Consider the following 18829-nt stretch of genomic DNA (forward strand, 5'->3'; position numbering starts at 1 on the left):
TGCCCTATCTCCTGCGGAGCCCGTCTATACCCCATGGTCCTTACGGAGTCCCCAGCATCCTCTCTGGACTAGGAGAAATAGATTTACCGGTAGGTTTAAAATCTTATTTTTTCTTCTTCTTCTTTTGTACTTTGCAGAATTTTGGCACTGTAATGACATGTAATTATTGACCTAATTAAGCTTATTGAAAACTTCAATTTTGCTAATTCATCGTGGTGGGCGGGGGTGGTTAGGGTAGAAGATCTACAGCAGGCCTGGCCAACATGTGGTCTTCCAGCTGTTGTGAAACTACAAGTCCCAGCATGGCCTTTCACAGTTTTGCTGTTAGGGTATGCTAAAACTTGTGCAGGGCATGCTGGGACCTGTAGTTTCACGACAGCTGGAGAGCCACAGGTTGGCCAGGCCTGAGCTACAGTGTTTAGTTTCACAGTCAATAGGTCGACACCATTTGGTCGACATGCAATAGGCCGACAGTGGTTATGGTTGACTGGTTGTGTTTGGGATGCCAGTGGTCAGAATATCGACACCAGCATCCCGACTGTTTGAAATCCCGGCAAGAGCACAGGAGGCAGCTAATCCTAATCCTCTCCCTCCCCCTAACCCTCCCTCTAACCCTCACTCTCCTAAACCTGATTCTAACCCTCTCTTCCCACAGCCTAACCCTAACCTTCCCCGGGATACTTACGTTCGGGGTGCCAGCTATCGCGATGCTGGTGGGATCCTGTGCACTGGGGTCCCAACTAAATCCCTGGTTGACAGGTTTTTTGTGTGAAATCCTGTGGGTTTGGTTATGTCACCACAAAGTCTAAATGCGTACCCTCGTGCATTCAGCTTGCTTGCCAAGGTGGTGTGCTCTGCTACCGCTGCATTCGCCACAGGTTGCTATTCCCAAACGTAGTCCATGTGGCTCGTAAATCAAGCAGATGTTGGGAAAACATGTAAACACCCCTTCCCCCCCCCCCCCCCCACAAAAAAAGTGTCAACAATTTGAGTGTTGACCTTTTGAACATGTCCACTTTTTTGCACCGGTCGACCTTTTGTACCTGTAGACCTTAATCGCTGTTGACCTTTTAGACATGTTGATCTAATGCATGTCGACCTTTTGTACCTGTTGACCTAATGCGTGTCGACCATCTGGTGTCAAGCTATTGACTGTCGACCTATACACAGTCAATCTATCATCCAGATACCATATGACTGACTGTCTTCAATTATACATGAGACATTAGCTGTGTTACACCAGAGTATACAGGAATTTTGTTTTACATCTTTAGGGAAAAAAAAAAAGCATTGACATAAAAGTGGTATTGAGCTCTGTGCTCATAAATCAGATTTCATCTAGTCAGCCTACTAATACAATGCATATATTAGCTGGGATTTTAAGAAACACAGTTTGATAAAATACTCCTCCCTCATTTGTCCTTCACACATATAAGGAAAATATCACAATTTGTGCACTTTTTTCTTATTAACAGCTTTATACAAATATATTTTCAGTGACTTCTGGGTGTTTGAGGACTGTTCATGGTCCACTTGTCATTTAATGTTTTAATATATTTTCACCAGGGCTTGCTGATTTAAATTCAACTTTATTTCTATAGCATCCATAAGGTATATTGGGGACAGATTAGTAAGATGGGGTATAGACTGGTCCAAAGGAGCTGGGTGTGCTGGCTCCTTCCCTCTATGCCCCCTCCCACAGGCAGTTTAGAAAAAAGTGTCCTCAGGAGAGAATGCACACTCTGCAAGCTAAAGAGTTTTTCTTCAATTTCATTTAAACTTTTATTTATTTCGGTATGCTGTTTGGGCAACGGCATACCTGCGCCATGGGAGTTGGGGGGGGGGGGGGGGGGGACGGTCCCTGGCCTCATGAGGTGCAGAGCCGCTTCTCCACTGCAGGACCACCATCCTGAGGGGCTGGCTGTTCAGCGGGGCACTGCGCTTTAGCTGTCACAGCTTGCCGCACACCCCTAACAGAGCCTGAAGGTGATCGTCGTGGTGAGTACAAACCGGGGGCTACCTTCCCATTTGCCTCTGAAGGCAGGAAATTCTGGGAAGAATCTCCAGCAGTAGACGTCTCAGTCTCTCGCCTTTCTAAAAGGACGGTTATCCCTGCTCCAGGCTCTTTTAAGGTAAAGGACCCGGGGGATAGGAAAACTGAGACCACTCTGAAATCGATCTACACTGCTGCAGGTGTAGCTCAAAGGCCGGTCATTGCTGGTTGCTGGATGACACATGCCATTCGTACTTGGGCTACTCAGATTCAAGAGGATCTTTCGGGTGATAGGAAAGTTACAGTAGTTACCAAGGTCATAAAACACATTCAGGACACGGCAAGAGTCCTCTGTTACTCCCTTAATGAGATTGAAAATATAAATGCTAGAACCACTGCTATGGCTGTGTCTGCACGCAGAGCCATATGGTTGCGTCAGTGGATGGCAGACGCTGACTCCAAACGTAATGTGGAATCTCTTCCCTTCACAGGTGAATGGCTCTTCGGAGCTGAATTGGACGCATGGATCTCCAAAGCTACTGCTGGGAAATCCATGTTTCTTCCTTCAGGGGCTCCGCCTGCTAGGCGTACCTACCCGGGACCGTCTACTCAGTCCGTTTGGTCCTCCAGATTTTGATCTAGGGCCAAAGGGGCCTCCAACGCATCTAGAGGCTCCAGAGGTAAGCCTAAGAAACCAGCCGTTGCTGTCTCTCTGGAACAGATCACCAGTACAGCTTCCACAAAGACTTCAGCATGACGTTGCCCACCAACCCCGAGGGGATCCCGTGGTGGGAGCTCGGTTACATCACTACAGCTACGTTTGGGACGGTTCCTGCCAAGATGCCTGGGTAAGGGACCTTATCTCTCAGGGTTACAAGCTGGAGTTTGACGGTACTCCTCCCCAACGATTTTTCAAATCAGGCTTGCCAGTTTTGGAAGATATGCGTGTTATGATACTACTGGCCATCGACAAGTTGGTTCAGTCTCAGGTCATTGTTCCAGTATCCCTGCTACAGATCTAAAGGATGCCTACCTACATATCCCAATTTAGCCTCCTCATCAGGCCCATCTGCGGTTCGCCCTACTGAACGACCACTACCAGTTTCAGTTGTTGTCCTTCGGCCTGTCTATAGCTCCGAGGGTGTACACGCAGGTGATGGCGGAAATGATGTTCCAGCTCAGACTCCAGGGGGTCAACATTGTCCCTTACCTGGACTGTCTCCTGATAAAAGCAAGTTCCAGGTAGCTTCTACTGCTCCATATAGATCGCACTATCCAACTTCTGTCTCACCACGGGTGGATCCTCAATCTACAGAAGTCTCATTCGGAATCATCTCAAAGGCTATTGTTTCTGGGTATGATACTGGACAGTGAGTGTTCCTCCCAGAGGACAAGGTGAGAACACTTCAAGAGATGGTTCGCGTGGTTCTCCGACCTGTTCGAGTTTCCATTCATCTTTGCATAAAAATGTTGGGAAAACGGGTAGCCTCGTACGAGGCGATACAGTTCGGAAGGTTCCATGCCAGACCCTTCCTATTGGACATCTTGAACAAGTGATCTGGTTCACATCTTCAGATGCACCGGATGATTCAGCTGTCACCCTAGGCCAGGATTTCACTCCTGTGGTGGTTACAGTCTTCCAACCTGCTGGAAGGTCGACGTTTCAGGATTTAGGATTGGATCCTCCTCATGACGGATGCGAGCATGAGAGGATGGGGAGCTGTCACCCAGGGGGCGCAGTTCCAGGGCAGGTGGTCTGTCCAAGAGGCCCTACTTCCGATCAACATTCTGGAACTTCGGGCTATCTGCAATGTACTGATTCAGGCCTCCCGTCTACTCAGGGATCAGGCGATCCAGGTTCAGTCAGACAACGCCACGGCAGTGGCATACATCAATCGACAGGGAGGGACAAAAAGCAGGGCCTGCATGCGAGAAATGTCAAAAATACTTCTCTGGGCGGAAAGAAATGCAAGAGCGCTGTCCGTGATTTTCATTCCAGGAGTGGACAACTGGGAAGTGGACTTCCTGAGTCGCCATGACCTCCACCCGGGGGAGTGGGGATTACATACTCGGGTGTTTCAACAGATTGTCGACAGGTGAGGATACCCGCAGATCGACGTGATGGCGTCTCGCCTCAACTAGAAACTTCGCTGCTACTGCTCGCGAACCAGAGAACCTCAGGCGAGTGCAGTGGATGCGCTGACGTCGCCTTGGACTTACCGGCTGGTCTACCTATTTCCTCCCGATTCCGTTGATTCCAAAGGTGCTCCAGCAGATCAGACATCACAGAGTACAAGCAATCCTGATTGTGCCGGATTGGCCCTGGAGGGCGTGATACGCAACTCTTCTGGACATGTCCATAGAAGACCCTTGGCCTCTGCCGTTAAGAAAGGATCTTCTTCAGAAAGGGCTATTCGTCTACCCGGACTTACGGCGGCTTCGTTTGATGGCATGGAAGTTGAGAGGAAAATCCTAGCTCACAAAGGGCTTTCCAAAAAAGTCTTTACCACTGTGGTGCAAGCCAGAAAACCTGTGGCAAAACACTATTATCATATCTAGAGGAGATATGTCTCTTGGTGTGAGGAACGCATGTATCTGCCTGCAGAGTTTCACTAAGGTGCACATTTTAGCTCTCTCCATCTTCTCTTCCAGAAGAAATTGGCAGTGTTGCCATAAGTTCAGACCTTCTTGCAAGGGGTACTTCACATACAACCTCCTTTTGTGCCGCACCCTGAGATTTTGATGTAGTGTTGGAATTTCTACGGCCCTGCGGAGTTCCACTTGGGACATTTTTTCCGTTTCCTGCAGGCTGGTGTGGATAAGGGCTTACGTCTGGGTTCTGTTAAGGTCCAGATTTCAGCTCTCTCAATTTTCTTTCAGAAGAATTTAGCTGTGTTGCCAGACGTTCAGACCGTCTTACAAGGGGTACTTCACATACAACCTACCTTTGTGCCGCCTACGGCACCCTGGGCTTTGGATGTAGTGTTGAAATTTCTACAGTCCTCCTGGTTTGAGCATCTGATGACGGTAATAATAATAATAATAATTTTATTTATATAGCGCTCTTTCTCCAATAGGACTCAAGAAGACAAGTACCTCACATGGAAGACAGTGATATTATTGGCCCTGACTTCTGCTAGACGCGTCTCAGAATTGGGGGCCTTATCGTGTAAAAGTCCCTACTTGGTCTTTTACGAGGACAGAGCGGAGCTCCGTACTAGACAGCAGTTCCTGCCGAAGGTTGTCTCCGCTTTCCACCTGAATCAACCTATTGTGGTTCCGTCCTGTTCTGAAGCTTCGGCTCCTCCAGAGTCTTTGGATGTTGTGTGTGCTTTGAAGATCCATGTCAGGCGCACTGCTCGGGTCAGGAAGACTGATTCCTTATTCGTGCTTTAAGATGCGCAGAAAAAGGGTTGTCCTGCTTCAAAGCAGACCATTGCTCATTAGATTAGGCTTACTATCCAACAGACCTATGTGTCGGCAGCCTTACCTGTTCCTCAGTCTCTGAAGGCCCACTCTACAAGCTCAGTGGGCTCTTCCTGGGCGACTGCCCATGGAGTCTCGGCCTTCAACTATGCCGAGCGGCTACCTGGTTGGGGAAGAGCACTTATGTGAAATTCTACAAATTTGATACCCAGTTTGGACAGGCGGTGCTGCAGATGTCTCCGCACGTTCTGGAATCTTTGGGACATTCCCATCGTACTAATCTGTCCCCATATGTCCCTTATGGATGCTAGAGAAATTAGGTATTTAAATACCTAAAGGTAAATACTTTTCTCGTAGTCCATAAGGGATATTGGGGGTAATTCCAAGTTGATCGCAGCAGGATTTTTGATAGCAATTGGGCAAAACCATGTGCACTGCAGGGGAGGCAGATATAACATGTGCAGAGAGAGTTAGATTTGGGTGGGTTATTTTGTTTCTGTGCAGGGTAAATACTGGCTGCTTTATTTTTACACTGCAATTTAGATTGCAGATTGAACTCACCACACCCAAATCTAACTCTCTCTGCAAATGGTATATCTGCCTCTCCTGCAGTGCACATGGTTTTGCCCAACTGCTAAAAACTTTCCTGCTGCGATCAACTCAGAATTACCCCCATTGGGCGGTGAATTTCTGCAGGTTCTCTGTTATGTGTTACCTGTTCAGCTGTTGCTGGCCCGGTTATGCTATGGTGTGCTGGTGTCTAAAACTCGCCACGCTTTAGTATTATGTTCCTTCTCTCAAGTATGCCCTTTCTCCTTCGGGCACTGCTTTACCTATAACTGCCTGTGGGAGGGGGCATAGAGGGGAGGAGCCAGCATACCCAGTTAAAGAAATTTAAAGTGCACTGGCTCCTTTGGACCCGTCTCTACCCCCATCGTACTAATCTGTCCCCAATATCCCTTATGGACTACGAGAAAAGGGTTTACTGGTAGGTATTTAAAATCCTATTTTAAATCACATGATTTAAAAAACAAATAAAAAATCATTGATTTAAATCAAAGGGGTTTTTTTCCAATGCTGTACATGTGTGGAAAGAATTAGAGAATAGTTTGAAGGAAGTAAGGCCCAGATTTATCAAGCCTTGGAGAGTGATAAATTGCACTGTGATAAATACCAACCAATCCGCTCCTAACGACAGAAGCTGATTGGCTGATACTTTATCACAGTGCAATTTATCACTCTCCAATGCTTCATAAATCTGGGCCTAAATCTGGACCAACCAAGAATGAAGAAATTTTTGGACCGGTATAATCAAGCATTGGGACCTGCACATTTTCTCACTTACTTGATGGACCCAAGTTACTGTGGTAGTTGTCTAACTGCAGAAGAAAAGTAAGAAGTTCTTAAGTTTGACAAAGAAAAATATCCACATTCAAATACCTGTCGACCAACACTAGTCAGGTTCCAAGCAAAAGAAACCCACATTTAATTACCTCTTTTGACCACAATATTGTGCCAGCAGTGCCACCAATAGATTGATGGAACATACACATTGGTTCAGAAACTAGCTAGTAATGAAAATACCATGGCAGCAGTAGAGCAATTGCTAACAGCTGCAGCATCATCAACTTCAGTACAAAGAATATTTTCAACATTTGGTTTGGTGCAGTCAAACTGAGAAACCGTACTGACAGCTGCAGAACTTGTGTTTCTTTTTAAGGTGTTCAAAAAACCTAATGTGTAGACTTATTCAGATTTACAAATCAGGCAAGGCAATTGCCAACTATTGTAACTTTTTACTTCATTGCTGTTTCTTTCCTTTTTGCAGTTTGTATGATTTGTGTGTAGTTTGCTGTGCCATGCTATGATTCATAATGACACTCTCAAGTCATTTAAATTGGGATCCGGTCTGAAGGTCGACACTGTCTAGGTCGACCACTATGTCGACAGTCACTAGGTTGACAGGGATGGAAGGTCGACAGGGTTTCTAGGTCGACATGTGCTAGGTCGACAGGTCAAAAGGTCGACATAAGTTTTTCAAATTTTTTCTTTTTAGAACTTTTTCATACTAAACGATCCACGTGGACTACGATTGGAACAGTAATCTGTGCCGAGCAAAGCGGTAGCGGAGCAAGGCACCTTGCCCGAAGCATGGCGTGCGAAGTGAGCCATGCGAGGGGACACGGTGCACTAATTGGTGTTCCCAGTCACTCTACGAAGAAAACAACACACAAAAAACAAAACCTCATGTCGACCTTTTGACCTGTCGACCTACCACATGTCGACCTAGAACCCCTGTCGACCTACCACATGTCGACCTAGAACCCCTGTCGACCTTCCATCCCAGTCGACCTAGTGACTATCAACCTATAGGGTTTGACCTAAACATTGTCGACCTAGATACTGCCCACTTAAATTTTATATATTAAAGTTACAGTATTTTAAAAGAACTTTGTATTATGACTGTTACTTGGTTTTATTTGTTTACTTGATACATTTTTTTTGCATAACAATATGATTTAAGTAAAAAACATTCTGATTTTAAAAAAAAAAATCAGATTTTTATTTTATAAATATTTTTTTTTTCTCACCCTGGTTTCCACTGCCATATTCTCCTCAGCATCAGGGTTTGAGATTGAGTTCTGAAGAGCCTAAAGCCCAGTACTCACGGGCCGATCAAGGAGAGATGCGTGCTGAGCGAACCGCTCAGCACACATCTCTCCTGCCGCTCAGCACAGCGCGATCTGTGCTGAGCGTGCGGGGGGAGACGGGGGGGCCGCTCACTTCACCCAGCGGGTGAAGTGAGCGACCCGCTAAATTGGCCTGCATGCAGGCCAATCTAGCAGCGGCGATAGCGATGTGCGGGGCCGCGCATCGCTATCGCCGAGGGGGCTACACACGGAGCGATCCTGCCGATATTCTAAGCAATCTAGTCAGATTGCTTAGAATATCGCTCCGTGAGTACCCCCCTTAACATTTTCACCTATCATCATACAACTAATGTAGCTCTGGTAAATTTTATACCTGCTTAGAATTTGCTAAATGTAGATGGTGTTACATGCATGGAAAGTGAAACCGTAACAATCCACTGTGTAAAGTCTCCTCATTTTCTCTTACAGATCGTGAGGACCAATCAATTCTTTGCACGTAAGTAAACACATGCATTTGGAAGATAATTACATTTTAGCTCTTGACATGAACCTCCACAACTATAATAATAAAAATAATAGTAATAATACTACTACAAGAATTACATGTCTATGGTTTCCTTATACAGTATATGGACAATGTTACTGCTTTACCTATGCTATACTTTATTATGGTGCACAGGAGTGCAGTGCAATTATCATTGCTGCAAACAATTATTGATGCTCTATCTTGCTGATGTAAGTATTCTTCACATTCCAACGTTTTTAGGTTTCCTTCTTTTTAGAACAAAGGCCAACAGCAGGGGCATTGCAGAACTTTGTGGGCCCCAAAGCAACATTTTAAAGGGCCCCTGTCCCAATGCTTCTAGAGAAACACCTCTGAATTGTTTTTCACATGTTAGTGTCGTAGATCATTTTATAAACCATAGTAGTGCCTTAGTTAATGTTATGCCCCATAGTAGTGCCCTAGTTTATTTTATGTAGGGCTACTAGTACACATTGTTCAACACAGTACTCCCAATTCGCATGACAAACAGTGACTGCAGTTCATATTATGTCACATTACAGTGCCCTCAGTTCATATAATGCCCCACTATAGTCTCTCCACTTCATATTGTGCCATATTACAGTGGCCCAGTTCATATAATGCCCCACTATAGTGTCTCCACTTCATATTGTGCCATATTACAGTGGCCCAGTTCTTATTGTGTAACATTATAATGCCATCCAGTTCATTTTATACTACATTACAATGAGCCAGTCCAGGTACATACCTAGAATATTGCTGCCCCAAGGCCATAAATTGTAAGGGCTCCTATGTACCACCCAATAATGAAAAATGTATATAACATATGTTATTGTGACAGGGAAGGTGGGCCCCTCTCAGCTCTGGGCCCCATAGCAGCTACACTCCTTGCACCGATGATAGCTACGCCCTTAAGCAGCAGTTTGTGATGCAAAGTCCTTTTGAGTCAGGGCTCAAACTGGAAGGAAGTGCTGCAGATAAACTCAATCTTAGTATATTTCTGTACTCATCAAGATGTGTTTAATTTTTGTTAATGGCAAATGGCCATATGCATGAAGTATGAATGCATTCCTTTCGGTTAAGAGGTCCATCTTTGCAGTACCAACTTAAGTATTTTTACCCAATATCCTTAATTTGTGCTAATGTAAAGTGAGTTTCTGTAGCTTCATACCACTGCACCTGGTGCGGAAACCTGCTATCAAGCTGTCCGGATCTTTCAGCAGTGTGTAAGTCATGCGAGTGCCCAGCGTTTGCTCTTGGGACTGACTGGATGAAGCAGATGTGTACACTGCACCCTTTTTTATACACATACCAAGCTGGTTAACATTTTTGCAGCTGCCTGGATAGATATTAGAAACCTCTTCCTTGCCATGTTTGACAGTAATTCATTGGTGGCTCCTACAGAGCTAAAGACATATTTATATATTTTTTTCAGGAATAAGCTGCATTCCATTTGAAAAGCATAGAAGCAGAATTTTTTTTTTTTTTTTTTTGCAAAGAAATCCCTTTAGTGCTTATGTGGAATGATCTTTAATTGGTTCAGTATTGACAACTTTGAGCTCTAGTCCTCTACATCTATTTCCATTCTCAATTGATAAAACCATCTACTGTCACATTTTCTGCCTGCTGAGAACCAAAAAGACAATATCAAATACGTTCTGCAGATGGGACAGGCATTAAAAAAATGTTGCCTGCTGTAGCCAGACTAACTGATCTTTAAGTCTTGGATTCCAGAGCAAGCTTCATGACAGTCTGCAGGCTTACACCCAGTTAAACGCAGAAAATAGCAGAAAGTTATTAAAACAAAGTAAATTAAATAAAACCCCAAATGCTTATTTTCACTTTAATAGGTAAAAGATTCCCATTGTTGGATATTTCAAATTGTAAATTAGAATTGCAAAAACAAAACACACACATGGTGCTGGACTATTAGCAGAAATGAAATTAATAAGTTAGGCGATTCAACCAAGCAGCTGTTAATTGGGTGTCAACCAGACAATGAAAATATAGAAAGAAACTTCCAACAGCCCTGCATTCATAAACCTACCAACCAAAAGATTAATTCATGGATGATGATGTAACTATATAAAGAATGACAGTATTACAGGGTTGAGTTCGAAATACCGTCAGTCAGGAGACCGACGGGCAGAATTCTGAGACATCCCAGTAAGTATTTTTATCATAACCCTAACCTCCCCTCCTACAGCCTAACACTAAATGTCACCTCCTGTAGCCTAACCCTTTCCCTGGTGCCTAACCCTACCCGCTCGTAGTTACCTTTGGGATGTTTCTGTATTCTGGCCATCGGGATCCCACTGTCAATTTTCTGATCTGCCGATATTATGATAGTTTCTTTTATTACAGTATAATAGTAAAATACATAATAAATCTCACAGTTTTAACATCTCTGAATTAAAAAGTATTGGAAAATTCAAGGTTCAAATAGGAAAGATCGGTGAGCCGTCCGAAGTACAAACCACAGTTGAACACTAAAATAAAAATTGCAGTTCCTAATTTGTAAACAATGTAAGCTGAAAATCTGAGCGGCATTAACTTCACTGATAAAATGGTTACATTTGAATTCTTATAATAGTAGGCTTAAGAGTGTTGAAATGTTAATTGATAAAATGCAACCTTGCAATGCTCATGAAACTGATCAGATGTTCTTATAAACTGTCTGAAAATTCAGCTGAATGCTGCAGTACATACAGGGTTTCTGACCTAGAACTGTGATCTACGGCAATGTTAAAATGCAGGTCACCAATTACACTGAATGTGGTCAGTTTCCCCTTGGTGGTGATTACGATCCCATAGACAGCGGCTGAAATTAAATCAGGTTGAGAGTGTATGAGGTAGAATACAAACCTCCTTATTGTCCACACCAATTCCCCGTGTACGGCATGCAGTGACCTGCAGTATCTCGGGGTGTGACAAATCCCATGTACAGAGCAGCAAGGTGTCAACAAATGCCGTTTCTGATGAAGCTGCTATGACACAGCAGTTAAGTCACCAATTTGGAGTGTAGTAGCAGTGGTGATCTTAGAAAAGAGGGTTACCAGTATAACCGCACCAATTTGGATACTATAATGTGTTTCTTCCCGTCACTGGGATTTCCGCAGATGTGTGTATGTAAATTAGAATTGCTCTAAAGTGTTTTAGTATGAATTACTGGCGGCCGGGATGCCGGCCATCAGTATACAGACAGCGGCATCCCAGCCTCCAGTGTGCCAGCAGCGGGGCGTGCACTAGAAAGCCATGCTGTGGTCACGGTGGCTTGCTGCGTTCGCCACAGGTTATATTCTCTCTCTCTCTGGGTGTCGTGGATACCCACAGAGGGAGAATAGCCTGTGACTATGGTATTCCGGCAGTGGGATTCCAGTGTCAGTATTGTGACTGCTTCCCCTCTAAAGCAGGGGTCCCGAAAATTGGCAGGGTTTTCTTGTAGATGCATTGGCATCTTGGCTCCTGTTAAAAGGATCCATATATACGCTTGCTGAGTGCATTTATACAGGTCACAGAAATCCTATTGACTTCTAATATCTTAAATAACTTAAAGTAGCAAGTGTTTTAATATGCAAGATTCCTATTTACCGCTCAACAATTTGGTGCTGTGTATGGAGAAAAAGATGAATGTCATTAATTTTTAAATAAAATGAGACCGCACTGTGAAAGTGATTAAACAAAAGTCTTCTGTAGTTTAAGAACATTTGTAATTTGTAGTATGATATATTTCTCTAACGTCCTAGTGGATGCTGGGGACTCCGTAAGGACCATGGGGAATAGACAGGCTCCGCAGGAGACATGGGCACTTTAAGAAAGAATTTAGATTCTGGTGTGCTCTGGCTCCTCCCTCTATGTCCCTCCTCCAGACCTCAGTTTGAATCTGTGCCCGGACGATCTGGGCGCTGTTCAGTGAGCTCTCCTGAGCTTGCTGTAATTTGTTAGGTTTTTTATTTTCAGGGAGCTCTGCTGGCAACAGACTCCCTGCATCGTGGGACAGAGGGGAGAGAAGCAGCCCTACTCTCTGAAGCTAGGTCCTGCTTCTTAGGTTACTGGACACCATTAGCTCCAGAGGGATCGTACACAGGATCTCGCCCTCGTCGTCCGATCCCAGAGCCGCGCCGCCGTCCCCCTCGCAGAGCCGGAAGACAGAAGCCGGGTGAGTATGAGAAGCAAGAAGACTTCGAAATCGGCGGCAGAAGACTCCGTTCTTCACATGAGGTAACGCACAGCACTGCTGCTGTGCGCCATTGCTCCAAACACACCTCACATACTCCGGTCACTGTAAGGGTGCAGGGGGGGGGGGGCGCCCTGGGCAGCATATGGACCTCTGTTGGCAAAAGTACTCATATATACAGTTGGGCACTGTATATATGTATGAGCCCCCGCCAAAAAGATAAGTATTTTAGTGGGACAGAAGCCCGCCGTCGAGGGGGCGGGGCTTCTCCCTCAGCACTCACCAGCGCCATTTTTTCTCCACAGCTCCGCTGAGAAGAAGCTCCCCAGGCTCTCCCCTGCAGATCACGGTAGAAAAGGGTAAAAAGAGAGGGGGGGGCACATAATTAGGCGCAAAAAACACAATATACAGCAGCTACTGAGTTAACATTAAGTTACTGTGTTATTCCTGGGTTAATAGCGCTAGGGTGTGTGCTGGCATACTCTCTCTCTGTCTCACCAAAGGGCCTTGTGGGGGAACTGTCTTCAAAAAGGGCATTCCCTGTGTGTGTGGTGTGAAGGTACGCTTGTGTCGACATGTCTGATGAGGAAGGCTATGTGGAAGCAGAGCGGGAGCAAATAAAGGTGGTGTCTCTGCCGACGGCACCGACACCTGATTGGATGGATATGTGGAAGGTTTTAAATGATAATGTTAATTCCTTGCATAAAAGGTTAGACAAAGCTAAAACCTCAGGACAGTCAGGGTCCCAACCCATGCCTGATCCTATGTCGCAGAGGCCGACAGGGTCTCAGAAGCGCCCACTATCCCAAATTATTGACACGGATACCGACATGGATTCTGACTCCAGTGTCGATTACGATGATGCAAAGTTACAGCCAAAATTGGCTAAATCCATCCGTTATATGATTATAGCTATTAAGGGTGTGTTGCACATCACAGAGGAAACCCCAGTCCCTGACAGGAGGGTTCATATGTATGGGGAAAAGAAGCCGCAGGTAACTTTTCCCCCCTCACACGAGCTCAATGAGTTATGTGAAAAGGCTTGGGAATCTCCAGATAAAAAAACTGAAGATTTCCAAAATGATTCTTATGGCGTATCCTTTCCCGCCAATGGACAGGTTACGCTGGGAATCCTCCCCTAGGATGGACAAAGCTTTGACACGCTTATCCAAGAAGGTAGCCCTGCTGTCACAGGATATGGCTACCCTCAAAGATGCTGCGGATCGCAAACAGGAGGTTACCCTGAAGTCCATTTATACAAATTCAGGTACCTTACTGAGGCCGGCAATCGCGTCTGCTTGGGTGTGTAGTGCTGTAGCAGCATGGACGGATACCTTATCTGAGGAACTTAATACCTTAGACAAGGATACTATATTAATGACCCTGGGGCATATTAAAGACGCTGTCCTTTATATGAGAGATGCTCAGAGAGACATTAGCCTATTAGGTTCTAGAATAAATGCTATGTCGATTTCTGCCAGAAGGGTCCTGTGGACTTGGCAATGGACAGGTGATGCAGACTCAAAAAGGCACATGGAGGTTTTACCTTACAAGTGTGAGGAATTGTTTGGGGAGGGTCTCTCGGACCTGGTCTCCACAGCTACGGCTGGGAAGTCAAATTTTTTGCCATATGTTTCCTCACAACCTAAGAAAGCACCGTATTACTAAATGCAGTCCTTTCGATCACAGAAAAACAAAGTCCGAGGTGCGTCCTTTCTTGCCAGAGGCAGGGGCAGAGGAAAGAAGCTGCACAACACAGCTAGTTCCCAGGAACAGAAGTTCTCCCCGGCTTCCACTAAATCTACCGCATGACGCCGGGGCTCCACAGGCGGAGCTAGGCCCGGTGGGGGTGCGTCTCCGAAATTTCAGCCACAAGTGGGTTCACTCACAGTTGGATCCCTGGGCAATAGATGTTGTGTGTCAGGGATACAAGCTGGAATTCGAAGAGATGCCCCCTCACCGATACCTCAAGTGGGCCCTGCCAGCTTCCCCCTTAGAGAGGGAAATAGTGTTAACTGCAATTCACAAATTGTATCTTCAGCAGGTGGTGGTCAAGGTTCCCCTCCTTCAACAAGGAAAGGGTTATTATTCGACCATGTTGTGGTACCGAAACCGGACGGTTCGGTCAGACCCATATTGAATTTAAAATCCCTGAACGTGTACCTAAAAAGGTTCCGGTTCAAGATGGAATCGCTGAGAGTGGTCATTGCAAGCCTGGAAGGAAGGGATTTTATGGTGTCTCTGGACATAAAGGATGCATACCTTCATGTCCCCATTTATCCACCTCATCAGGCGTACCTCAAATTTGTGGTACAGGATTGTCATTACCAATTTCAGACGTTGCTGTTTGGTCTCTCCACGGCTCCGAGAATATTTACCAAGGTAATGGCGGAAATGATGGTACTCCTGCGGAAGCAAGGGGTCACAATTATCCCATACTTGGACTATCTCCTCATAAAAGCGAGGTCAAGAGAGCAGTTGCTGATCAGCGTAGCACGTTCTCTGGAAGTGTTACGGCAACACGGCTGGATTCTGAATATTCCAAAGTCGCAGTTGGTTCCTACGACTCGTTTGCCTTTCCTGGGCATGATTCTGGACACAGGCCAGAAAAGGGTTTATCTCCCGATAGAGAAGGTTCAGGAACTCATGACACTGGTCAGGGACCTATTAAAACCAAAACAGGTGTCAGTGCATCACTGCACTCGAGTCCTGGGAAAGATGGTGGCATCGTACGAGGCCATTCCCTTCGGCAGGTTCCATGCGAGGACCTTTCAATGGGACTTACTGGACAAATGGTCCGGATCACATCTTCAGATGCATCGGTTAATCACTCTATCCCCCAGGGCCAGGGTGTCTCTCCTGTGGTGGCTGCAGAGTGCTCACCTTCTCGAGGGCCGCAGATTCGGCATTCAGGACTGGGTCCTGGTGACCACGGATGCAAGCCTCCGAGGGTGGGGAGCAGTCACACAGGGAAGAAATTTCCAAGGGCTGTGGTCAAGTCAGGAGACTTGCCTTCACATCAACATCCTGGAAATAAGGGCCATTTACAACGCCCTACGTCAAGCAGAGTCCCTGCTTCGCGGTCAACCAGTTCTGATTCAGTCAGACAACATCACCGCTGTGGCTCATGTAAACCGACAAGGCGGCACAAGGAGCAGGGTGGCGATGGCGGAAGCCACCAGAATTCTTCGCTGGGCGGAGAATCATGTAAGCGCACTGTCAGCAGTGTTCATCCCGGGGGTAGACAACTGGGAAGCAGACTTCCTCAGCAGGCACGACCTCCACCTGGGGGAGTTGGGACTTCATCAAGAAGTCTTTGCACAGCTTGCAAGTCGGTGGGAACAGCCACAGGTGGACATGATGGCATCCCGCCTCAACAACAAACTACAGAGGTATTGCGCCAGGTCAAGAGACCCTCAGGCGACAGCAGTAGACGCCCTGGTGACACCGTGGGTGTTCCAATCGGTCTATGTATTTCCTCCTCTTCCTCTCATACCCAAGGTGTTGAGAATCATAAGAAAAAGAGGAGTGAGAACAATACTCATTGTTCCGGATTGGCCAAGAAGGACTTGGTATCCAGAGCTGCAAGAAATGCATGGCGGTTGAACGCCGGATCCTAGCGGAAAAAGGCATTCCAGATAAGGTCATTCCTACGCTGATAAAGGCTAGGAAGGACGTGACAGCTCAACATTATCACCGTATATGGCGAAAATATGTTGCTTGGTGTGAGGCCAGGAATGCACCTACGGAGGAATTCCAGCTGGGCCGTTTCCTTCACTTCCTACAGTCAGTAGTGACTTTGGGCCTAAAATTGGGTTCCATTAAGGTCCAGATTTCGGCCCTATCCATTTTCTTTCAAAAGGAGCTGGCTTCTCTACCTGAAGTTCAGACGTTTGTGTATTCAGCCCCTTTTTGTGCCCCAGGTGGCACCTTGGGATCTTAACGTGGTGTTGAGTTTCCTGAAATCCCACTGGTTTGAACCACTCAAAACGTTGGAATTGAAATATCTCACGTGGAAGGTGGTCCTTGTGTTTGCTCATTCGGTGCTGCAGGGTCATCCGCGCACTCCCGCCCGTTTGGGAGCTTTGGTATAATCCCCATGGTCCTTACGGAGTCCCCAGCATCCACTAGGACGTTAGAGAAAATAAGATTTTACTTTCCGGTAAATCTATTTCTCGTAGTCCGTAGTGGATGCTGGGCGCTCGTCCCAAGTGCGGACTTCTTCTGCAATACTTGTATATAGTTATTGCTGCAATAAGGGCTATGTTATTGTTGCATCAGGGTTGAACTGATGCTCTGTTGTTGTTCATACTGTTGACTGGGTAAGTTTATCACAAGTTATACGGTGTGATTGGTGTGGCTGGTATGAGTCTTGCCCTGGATTTCCAAAATCCTTTCCTTGTACTGTCAGCTCTTCCAGGCACAGTTTCTCTAACTGATGTCTGGAGGAGGGACATAGAGGGAGGAGCCAGAGCACACCAGAATCTAAATTATTTCTTAAAGTGCCCATGTCTCCTGCGGAGCCCGTCTATTCCCCATGGTCCTTACGGAGACCCCAGCATCCACTACGGACTACGAGAAATAGATTTACCGGTAAGTAAAATCTTATTTTCCTCAACTTTGAGATAAATGTAATAAAGTGCGAGAATGCCCATATTTTTAAACCTTTAAAAGTAGGGCATTCTTGCACAAATTCCTGCACATCCGCCTTCTCGTACCCAATTACATTTACCCCATTGCGGTTAATCTGTCATTTCTATCCACACAATATTTTCTTGGGTTACATTAGTTGTAAATATATAGGGTTGTGTTTTCTCTTTCGTCCTAGAGGATACTGGGGTCCACTTAGTACCGTGGGGTGTAGACGGGTCCACTAGGAGCCGTGGGCACTATAAGAATTTGATAGTGTGGGCTGGCTCCTCCCTCTATACCCCTCCTACCAGACTCAGTGTAGAAAATGAGCCCGGAGGAGCCGGTTACACTGAAGGAAGCTCCTGAAGTGTTCTCTGCATTTATTTTCTATGTTTGTTATTTTCTTGCAGGGCTGGTTGGCACCAGCCTGCCTGCTTCGTGGGACTTAGTGGGGGTGGGGGGGCAATCTCTTGAAGGGTTAATGGTTCCGTTCCCTGCTGACAGGACACTGAGCTCCTGAGGGAACTATTCGCAAGCCCCACCACGGCGAGCGTACATACCCGCAGTGCAACGCCACCCCTAACAGAGCCAGAAGAGTGGTGAGTACTGACTGGGACTGCTAACCGAGACGCCGGCCATTATGGTGCTTCTGAACGGGGCGAAATGGGTTTCCGGACACAGTACACAACTGCATCTCAGTACGCTGTACACCGTACCCAAACTGGCAAGCACAGCCTTAAAACAGTTCTGCTCCATTTTAAGCACAATAATGACCTCAGCCAATATAAAAAAAAAAAAGGGGGAAACCGAGCGCCATTGAAGGGGCGGGGCTTCACTATGAGAGGATCCAGGTCTCACCAGTGCCATTTTTCCTCTGCAGTGGACACAGACGCTGGCTAACAGGGACGCGCAGCTCCTCCGGTGTTACTCCAAATTACCTTAGAGGTACCAGAGGGTCATAGCAGGGGTAAAGTGACTATTGGTGTATTAAGTCCCCTATAAGGGTACTTAGTCTGCGACCCGGCTAAGCTTGGCATTAGCGGTGGGGGCTGGCACCAAACAACTCGGTGTCTCCCTGAAGGGCTCTTTGTAGGTTACTTGTGCTTAACCTTTTCCAGTGTGTGTGCTGTCACATTTACATTATGTCAGGCAAAGACTGTATTTCTTGTACAGCGGAGTGTTCCTCTTCACCAGGGGGCTCACTACTGGGTACTGTGGTTCAGCCCCACTTTTCTGTGAACCCTGAGTGGGTTAATTCTCTTAAAGGAATGATCTCCACTTTTTCTACAAAATTGTCCCGCAATGAGAAAGAGATGCAATACTTAAAATAGTCTGTGGATGAGTTTATGAACAGAGACTCTGTCCCCAAAACAGCGTCTCAGTCCCCTCCCATCTGTCGAAAAAGCGATCTCTGGCCCATATCCTGC

General features: G+C 46.1%; 1 protein-coding gene across 2 annotated transcripts in view; it reads left to right on the top strand.

Moving 5' to 3' along the window:
• The window catches only part of MYH10 (myosin heavy chain 10), a 321458-nt gene that overhangs the window by 173163 nt on the left and 129466 nt on the right, over window positions 1-18829 (top strand). For both annotated transcript variants that reach the window (XM_063961060.1, XM_063961061.1), the window contains exon 4: window positions 8539-8566. In XM_063961060.1, coding sequence (XP_063817130.1) covers window positions 8539-8566 — 28 coding nt within the window. The remainder of the gene's footprint in view (window positions 1-8538; window positions 8567-18829) is intronic.

The sequence above is a fragment of the Pseudophryne corroboree genome, chromosome 3 (genome assembly GCF_028390025.1).
Source record: "Pseudophryne corroboree isolate aPseCor3 chromosome 3, aPseCor3.hap2, whole genome shotgun sequence".
In the NCBI taxonomy this organism is placed as follows: Eukaryota; Metazoa; Chordata; class Amphibia; order Anura; family Myobatrachidae; genus Pseudophryne; species Pseudophryne corroboree.